The 8,715-nt window shown below is 39.7% G+C and overlaps 1 protein-coding gene across 1 annotated transcript; it reads right to left on the minus strand.

Moving 5' to 3' along the window:
- Positions 1-641: 641 nt before the first annotated feature.
- Positions 642-4,316, minus strand: cd59b (CD59 molecule (CD59 blood group) b). The gene is made up of 3 exons (XM_071538996.1): positions 4,217-4,316; positions 975-1,076; positions 642-841 (listed from the first exon to the last, which is right to left on the minus strand). The coding sequence occupies exons 1-3, from the start codon at positions 4,269-4,271 to the stop codon at positions 642-644; spliced, it is 357 nt and encodes a 118-aa protein (XP_071395097.1). The 5' UTR covers positions 4,272-4,316.
- Between the last annotated feature and the right edge of the window lie 4,399 nt (positions 4,317-8,715).

An 8,715-nucleotide genomic window follows, 5' to 3' on the forward strand; every position in this document is an offset into this window, starting at 1 on the left:
TCTGCTATTCTGGGCGGCAAGGGCAGTGACTGTAACATTGAACGTATTTTGTAGTATTAAACACATATTTAAAGAACGCAAAGATTTGGCCTCCTCAGCTGACATAAGTGCAACGCTTGCGTAAAACAAAAGTGTGTTCAACGCACCACCGTTTCCGTTTAAATAAACGTTTTGCTACGTTTTGTCAGGGCTGAACGCAGGGCTGGCTGTGATGTTAATGTGATGTATTTCCTGTTGAAACAGGATGTTGGGGTGGGATCATTCAAAAGTGTAAACCAATAGGACCAGTTAGAGAGAGAAAGTTTTATTGGATGGGACGGGCGGAAGGGCACTGTTTTCAGAGAAGGAAAAGTAATGGGATTTTGATATAAAAATACAAGAAAATAAACATTTTGTAATTTTTTTTGCCATTTATTGTTAAATAGGTTTATGTTATGACATGGAAAATTAGCTAACAAGGTGAAAAAGTCATTTTTCATTTCATTGTGACTTTAAAACCCGACCTGAGAAGCTGGACTCACAGGCGACTCACAAACAGCAACACGCCTTTTAGTTCATGTTAATCTTACAAAACAAAATCAGTAATTATCCTAAAAAAAAAAAAAACTTAAATAGCTAGAAGTTAGTTAGCTACAAAGCATTCAGACTGAACACCACCAAACGCTCAGCAGGGACCCCGCCAGAAACAGGACGGGTGTTGCCGTGGTAACAGCGCTGCCGCCGTTGCACATGTTGCTGCTGCAGCATCGGTAGGTGAAGCCGGAGATTGCCGGAAACATCTGGGTGAGCCGGGAGTTATCACAGTCTGTGTACCTGATGCACTGACGGATGGTCTTACCTCCTGCAGAGGAAACACACACACACACACACACACACTGGTGGGTTTGACACAGAAGAGAGGAAATCCTAGAGAGTAGTAGTAGAGTAGAGCAAAATCTGCAACACAATCCACCTCAACAACAACAACAACGCACCTCTTTCACTGAGAGAGATGCAGGAGTCTTCGTACGTGCACTCCTGCACGTTCTCGCAGCGCCCGGTGTAGTCTGAGCACTTGTAGCAGCGAAGCCCAGCGCCTGCACAACAAGAGGCAGATTCTGATCACCTGCAGCAGCTGGTAACACTTTATTCAGCAAGTGCAATGTTCATATCCAACCATCAGGCAGAGCTGTAGTCAAGTCCAAGTCACGAGTCGAGACTGAGACCAGAGTTTATCAAGTCTGAATCAAAACCAAGACGAGAGCTTATCAAGCCCAAGTCATATGGAAGAGGATTCAGGCCACATGAAAAATGTATTTGAGTTCTTAGCATAATCCAGTGGTGGAAGAAGTACTCAGATCTTTTACTTAAGTAGAAGTAGAAATACCACAGTATAGAAAATACTCTGTTACAAGTAAAAGTACTGCATTCAAAATGTTACTTAAGTAAAAGCACAAAAGTATTAGCATCAAAATGTACTTAAAGCAACAAAAGTAAAAGTGCTCATTATGCAGAATGGCCCATTTCAGAATAATACAGTATATATTATATTATTGAATTATAATTATTGATGCATTAATGTGTAAGCATCACTTTAATGTTGCAGCTGGAAAAGGTGGGGCTGATTTCCACTACTTTATATACTGCTGGGTAGCTTACAGTAATCTATAATAATACATCACAATTTATTAGTTGATTATATTTTGTATTAATAATCTGAATCTGCAAAGTAACTAGTAACTTAAGTTATCAAATAAAGGTAGTGGAGTAAAAAGTACAATATTTCCCTCTGAAATGTAGTGGAGTAGAAGTATAAAGTAGCATCAAATGGAAATACTCAAGTAAAGTACAAGTACCTCAAAATTGTACTTAAGTACAGTATTCGAGTAAATGTACTTAGTTACTTTCCACCTCTGGCGTAATCACAGAATCAGTTAAAACAGTGTTGCTGCTGCAGTGGAAAGATTCAGATTAATTAATTACGAAAGTCAGTCTTTTAATCCAATAACAACTCAGTCCCAATGTACTGCCAGCTGGGGCCGATTCAGTTATGTGTACAGCTACTTTTATTCTCCACAGTTCTCAGCAGTTACAGTGATATTTAATGTTTCCCAATAGCTATTTACAGTGCTGTGTAGTATAGTAGCAGCACTTTTGACTAGAGATTTGGTGATAAACTAGTTTTTTTTTAATTTAGCACAAAAGAGTAATTCAAACAAAATATCCATAATGTACACCCACATCATAAAGAGCATGTGCAAGGAAGACCAAAGAAACCCAGAGGGGCTTACATAGTTACAATATAGTGTAATAAAACCCCAAAAAAGTTTAGAAAGAACAAAACAATATGAACAAATCAATAGGTAAAGTAATACTGTTAAATAAATAGGGGGAAAAGAAAAAAAATAAGTAAAAGAATATTAAAAGAAACCGAAAAGAAAAGAGAAGGAAAAGCGGAGTAAAGGGATAAAGAGAGAAAACAACAAAAAAAAAAGGAAAAGATTAGTTAACATGAAGTAATTAGTTATACCAAAAAAGAGACAGCAGTATGATCACCTCAATAAACATGATGATTGTGAAATAATTACTGTTTGACAGCTTTTTTAAACAGATAGTTCAGACCACAGAAGTTTCTGCAGATCCAGGTTTAACACAATGTTTAATGAACCTTTGGTCCCAGAAAAGAATCACAGAGGAGGCTCATGAACGGATAAAGAACGTTCTGAACTCAAATACATTTTTCACATGTGGTCCTAATCCTCTTGGGTCGAGACAAGACAGAGGCCAGAGCCGATCAAGACCGAGGCAAGACCGAGACTTTGAGGGGGGGGCGAGGCCGAGTCAGCTAACCCCAACCTGAGACCAGAACAATGAGTCCAGTTCAGGACCGTGACTGTAGCTGTCTGCGGTCAGAGTGAGGACTCAGTGTCTCTGCTAACGTTTCGACACAAAGAACAAACATTACGTAGGCTTTTTGGTAAAATGCAATTGGACATGTGATAGAGATCAGTACATGACAGAAGGCAATCACAGAGTTAAGCAGAACACTTTATAACTTACAGTTTGCTCATTGCCAAATTGTCACATCAGCCACGGACGCTGAAATTATGATGCAGTATCATAACCTGCATGCAAGAGTATTGATGTAAATACTCATCATAATACTCAGCCGGAGCGTTGGCTGTCTGAGACCCGGTCTAGACTCTTGAAATGTGAAAAAGTAGATTTTCAACAGTGTCACAAAATGTATTTACTGCATCTGTACAGACGATGTAAACCTATTTCTGACCCTAACCCTAGGATAAACTCTAACCCAGACACTGCTTATCTATATACAGTATAAAGACAAGCAGCAAATTTTGAAGTGTTAATAATTGGACTCATATAACCACTGGCAGTGTTGATTTTAACAGTTTCAGAGTTAAATTAACACTGACAACAGTGGTGGAAAGTAACTAAGTACATTTACTCAAGTACTGTACTTAAGTACAATTTTGAAGTACTTGTACTTTACTTGAGTATTTCCATTTTATGCTACTTTGTACTTATACTCCACTACATTTTAGAGGGAAATATTGTACTTTTTACTCCATTACATTTATTTCACAGCTATAGTTACTAGTTACTTTTCAGATCAATATTTTATATTTAAAACTTTGATCATCTTTATAAAAATAACTATAAAATAGCATTGTTATAGATTAGACTATCCAAAAGTATAGCTAAATTGTTAAGATTAGCTTCACGTTGACAACTTTAAAATGCTGCTTACATGTACATGTATGTCAATGAATCAGTATTAATATTCCAATAATTTATGAAAAATATAACTCTCTAAATGGGGACAGTTTGCATAATGAGTACGTTTACTTTGATACTCTAAGTACATTTTGCTGCCAATACTTATGTACTTTTACTAAGTAAGATTTTGAATGCAGGACTTTTACTTGTAATGGAGTATCTTTACATTGTTGTAAAGTAAAAACATCACCTGAAGCTCAGGTGATGTTTCAGATGTTTTAGTGACACATTACAGTCACTTGGTAGTAAGTTGTGTATCAACATTGGACTATCTGAACAAAGTGTTTGTCCCAGTAGTTCAGCTCTCTAAACCTGAACTGGCCTGATGGAAGTTCATGAGCAGCATCAACAGTTAGTAGTCTTGTACTCTTCAGTCTGTCTGTCTTCCTCTCTGGAGGAGCAGAGGAACTCCAGTCATCTGTCCTGGTCCACTCACCCAAATCAAGCATCCCCAAACAAACCAGCAGGCATAATCCGAGGGAGCGCTTCATTTCGTCTCAAGTAGACTGAATGGAAAGCAGCTAGGCGTGTGTGTGTGAGGCGGAGGAGCAGGTACAGAGCAGCACACTGACCGGCCGTCTTCCCCACACTGAGCCAGGCAGACGGCAGGGACGGAGCGGACAGACGCTCTTTGTCCACTGAACCACAAAGACTCGCTGTCCGGCCAAACACCGCCCCCTCCTCCCCCCCCCACCAACAATCACTTGGCCACAGCCTCACCAAGGATTTCACTATGGCCATCGTACTCTGTTTTCATACAGTTCTCTTCAGCTATTTAAAGCTCTTTCACACAGCAGAGTGATTCGATTGGTTTCCCATTGTATCTCTACTATATAGTGATGTGCATACTGACTTTCCTGTGACAGAAATGTTATTTTACTCCATCATGTTCATCATGTCTCTGACCTGGGTAACTCTAACTGTAGTTTTAGACCTTTACAGTCTTACGAGATGAAATGCTTTCAAAGTCTGCACATGGAAACACTAATGAACAGTCATACAGGAATCTGGGAAACAATGGAAAACAGGAACAGACATGAAGAGTTCACAGCACACAGACATGTAGACATGCTGGCACTGCAGACGTACAGTACAAGTCACCGAGTTGAAAGTTGAGGGTTTTGGTGACAGTCATCTTCCCCCTGACCTTCCCCATGCGTCAGTAGGCCACATGCCTTTGAAGCCACGCGGCTCCAGCAACAACAGCAACAACAAATGCCAATCCAACGCCAGTCTCTCCCACAGGACTGGAAGAGGGCCGGTCGGTCACTCTGGAGCCTCATAAGCTGCTGTCGGGTGAAAACCTCGTAAACCCTGGTGATTTTTGGACTTTATTTGACAGTAGAGAGAGAAAGGAAAGATTGGGAGAGACAGGGGGATGACATGTGACCTGGACCTGGTCCTGGATTGCAACCCAGGACATTGCAGTGACATGGTGTGTACCTTAGACCTCTGAGCCACCAAGATGCCCAAATAATAGTGATTTTCATAGAGTCCAAAAAGACTTTGGCTTGTGGATGTAACAATAGAGAGGTGCTGGTTGGAAAACGGGATACACAATAAATTCCATGGCACACAAAAATGAAAAAGCCTTTATTGAGTTTAAAATTCTGTTGCATGTTTATAAAGCACTTAACGGTTTAGGACCAAAATACATTTCTGATCTTCTTCAATGTTATGAACGCCTCAGACCCCTCAGGTCTTCAGGTGCTGGTCTGCTTACTGTTCCAGGGTCAGAACAAAGCATGGAGAAGCAGCTTTTAGTCTTTATGCTCCTCATGCCTGGAACAAACTTCCAGAACATCTGAGGTCTGCCTCCACTTTACAATCTTTTAAATCAGGAAGAAATCTAGGGCAACACTCATCTGCACTGTTTCATTTATTTATTTATATCTTTTTTATTTTCTTTTAAATGTGATTTTAATGCACTTTCCACTTTTCTAATCCTCTTGCACTGTCTTTTCTTTTATTTTTCGATTTCACTTGATTTGAACTGCACTAGTTTACTTTTTAAGTCTTTTATCTTGTGGATCTCTTGTCTGTACGTTTGCACTTTTTAATTGTACATTTTGTACCTTTACTGTATTTTTATTACTCTGTAAAGCACTTTGAATTGCCTCAGTGTATAAAATGTGCTATACAAATAAAGCTGTCTTCCCTTGCCTTGCCTTTATTAATGTGGCTGATGCATGGCAAGAATTGAAAAACCCACCAACGTTGGTGCGTTTCTTAATGCGTTTTTTCAATTCTGATTGTGGTTCTAATTGTGATTTTCATGTTTTAACTTCAGCTGAAGGATTTCATGCTCCTCTATGGGTTGAGAAAATCCTACAACCCTTGTGGACTTATATGAAATCCTTTCAAAACCGATTGGAGAAACTCAGAAATGCATGGCGGTCAATCTGAAAACAAGGCTGTTCTTCTTAGTTCCTGACACTTTGGAGATGGGAGGTTTTCAGCCGACAGCAGCGTCACACAGCAGAGCAGAAAGCCAGCGACTCCAAGTGCTGCAGGCCTGACTGTACAAAGGTTCTGTCCGGCCGGTAGCTGGGCGTCTTGTCTGTCGTGTGTCAGTCCCAGCGTGTGACAGACAGCCAGTCAGCGGCGGCAGACAGAGCAGCGACTGTCTCCGCTTCCAGCTGCGCTCCACATCTGCATGGAGCGCTTGTCCTCACGTCAGCTGGGAACAGTTTTCCATTTAAACTGCTTCACTTACACTGGAGCAACAGTGGGGAATTAGTTTGATAGATAAAGACCAGAGGACTATTAACAGAAATTGACACCATAGTTGATTTTCTCCCATTTCCCTCAATTGTCCATCAAGAGGCCCTTTGCCTCTTACCAGGCCGTCATTGTAAAATAGAATTTGTCCTTGATTGACTCGTCTGATTGAGTCAAGCTTAAATAAATAAATAAAATAAAAGTGCCAAGCTCTTTGCAGACTTCCTTCCTCCTGTCCTCTCCACCATCTTAATGAACAAAGACAGAATAGACACGAAGCTCCGAGCTCCCCCTCCAGACGCCGTGAATTATGGGTTACGGATGAGTCCAGTAGTGATGCGTTTCCTGGAGTTAATCTGAAACGGCCTGGGAAAACAGATGGGTTTCTGAAAATGCAACAACTTTAAATGTAGCCACTCAAACAAAATCAAATTCTAACAATGTCCACTGTAAACATATTTGATCATATATGTGTATAAACAGAGGAGAATTAGATTTTCTCTTTAAGTGTCAGTGTTGCTGCAGCAGGTGATGTCAGCCAGCAGGCAGCTGCAGGCTCTGCTCCACAAGAAGTGACCAGACGCCTGCGGACAAAGATGATTTTATTCTGCCTTGTTAACAGTGAGCAGGCTGACAAAGAGCCACAGTCACAGCATCAGCCAGGGTCCATTCACTTTCTGACAGATACTGACAGCAGTCGAAGAAGATGAGGTCAGAAGATCATAATAATAATAATAACTTTATTTATATAGCACCTTTAAAAACAGAGTTTACAAAGTGCTTTGACAGACAAAATAAAAGCAGAATACTCAAATTATGAATTTAAAAGGCAATAAAACAATAATAAACGGGGATTAAATTCATAGGAGAAAAGAGGTGGAAAAGAGCAAACATTCAAGTAAATAGTGGTATAATCGTAGGATGAAAACCAAGATAAATAAAATAATAGAATAAAAGTAAGATAAAATTAAGATAGAGTTAAGATAAAAGATAAAAGACGTAAAAAGACAATAAAAATCTGATAAAAGATAAAAAAGACGACATCACATAAAAGAAAGTCTATAAAAATGGGTTTTAAGAAGTGATTTAAAAGAAGTCACTGATTCTGCAGCCTTCTCTCCTCAGGCAGGTGGTTCAGAGCCGAGGGGAAAACCCTGATGGAAAAAACACGGTCACCTTTAGTTTTAAGTCTAGACTTTGGAACGGCCAGAAGGGCCTGAGGATCTAAGGCACTGGCTCATATGGGGTCAACATATCTGTGATGTAGCTTGGAGCCAGACCCAAACGTGCTTTAAAAGTGATCAGTAAAATCTTAAAATCGATTCTAAACCGAACAGGGAGCCAGTGGAGAGAAGCCAGGATTGGGCTGATGTGATGTCGTCTGTTAGAACCAGTAAGAAGCCGAGCTGCTGCGTTCTGAACTAGTTGGAGGCGGGAGAGTGACTTTTGATTGATGCCAGAAAGGAGGGAGTTACTGTAGTCTAGTCGTGAGAAGATTGATTGATTGATTGACTCTATTAGATAAATTAAAATACAATGTACAAATGTACATACAGTACTAAAATTCATCAGGATATCACAATAAAGTCACATGACTTATTTCCATTGCAGTCCTGAGGTCTAGGCTAGGAGGCAGGCAGGAAAAGGGAGTGACATGTATATGCTACTAATTTCCCATTTTTACACTAAAACAGGTAATAAAAACATCAATATTATACAATCATGAAAATAATAAAAAAAACACACAAGTTCAGAAACCAGTCCAAACTTAGAACTGTCCTAGAAAAGATGTTTCACTATACTAACTTACTCAGCATCCATTTTTCAGTTGTTTTTTTAAAACTAGTCAGAGGCAACAGGCAGATTTAATTTCGTTTGGGATTTTATTCCACTCCTCCCCCCCTGTGTAGAGAAATGTACTTCTCCCTACTTTGCTTTTTAGATTGGGTTGCTTCAGGTTAGATACACTAGCCCTCGTATTCAGCCCATGAGAGTCCCGAACATACTGAAAACACCCGGTAAAATAATTTGGACATAGACCTTGTAAAATCTTATAGACCATAATAAGTTTTAACTGTTGAATTCTGCCTTCAACAGGGAGCCAATTCAACTCTTTAAAATGGTTTGGGCTAATGTGCATTGGCCGTGGGGCGTGGATTACTTAAGATAGCTGTAAAAAAAACAATTTGAAAAGGAGTTACAATGTATTGAGAG

Source organism: Centroberyx affinis, unplaced genomic scaffold, assembly GCF_046629955.1.
Source record: "Centroberyx affinis isolate AG114_WGS23_722 - 3 ecotype Tasmania unplaced genomic scaffold, CSIRO-AGI_Caff_v1 ptg000200l_1, whole genome shotgun sequence".
Taxonomy (NCBI): domain Eukaryota; kingdom Metazoa; phylum Chordata; class Actinopteri; order Beryciformes; family Berycidae; genus Centroberyx; species Centroberyx affinis.

Coding starts and splice junctions, on each gene's coding strand:
- cd59b (XM_071538996.1), bottom strand. CDS start 4,271: ATGAAGCGCTCCCTCGGATTATGCCTGCTGGTTTGTTTGGGGATGCTT. Junction 1,077..4,216: donor TTTGGGGATGCTTGATTTGG/GTGAGTGGACCA, acceptor CTTGTTGTGCAG/GCGCTGGGCTTCGCTGCTAC. Junction 842..974: donor CATCTCTCTCAGTGAAAGAG/GTGCGTTGTTGT, acceptor TTTCCTCTGCAG/GAGGTAAGACCATCCGTCAG.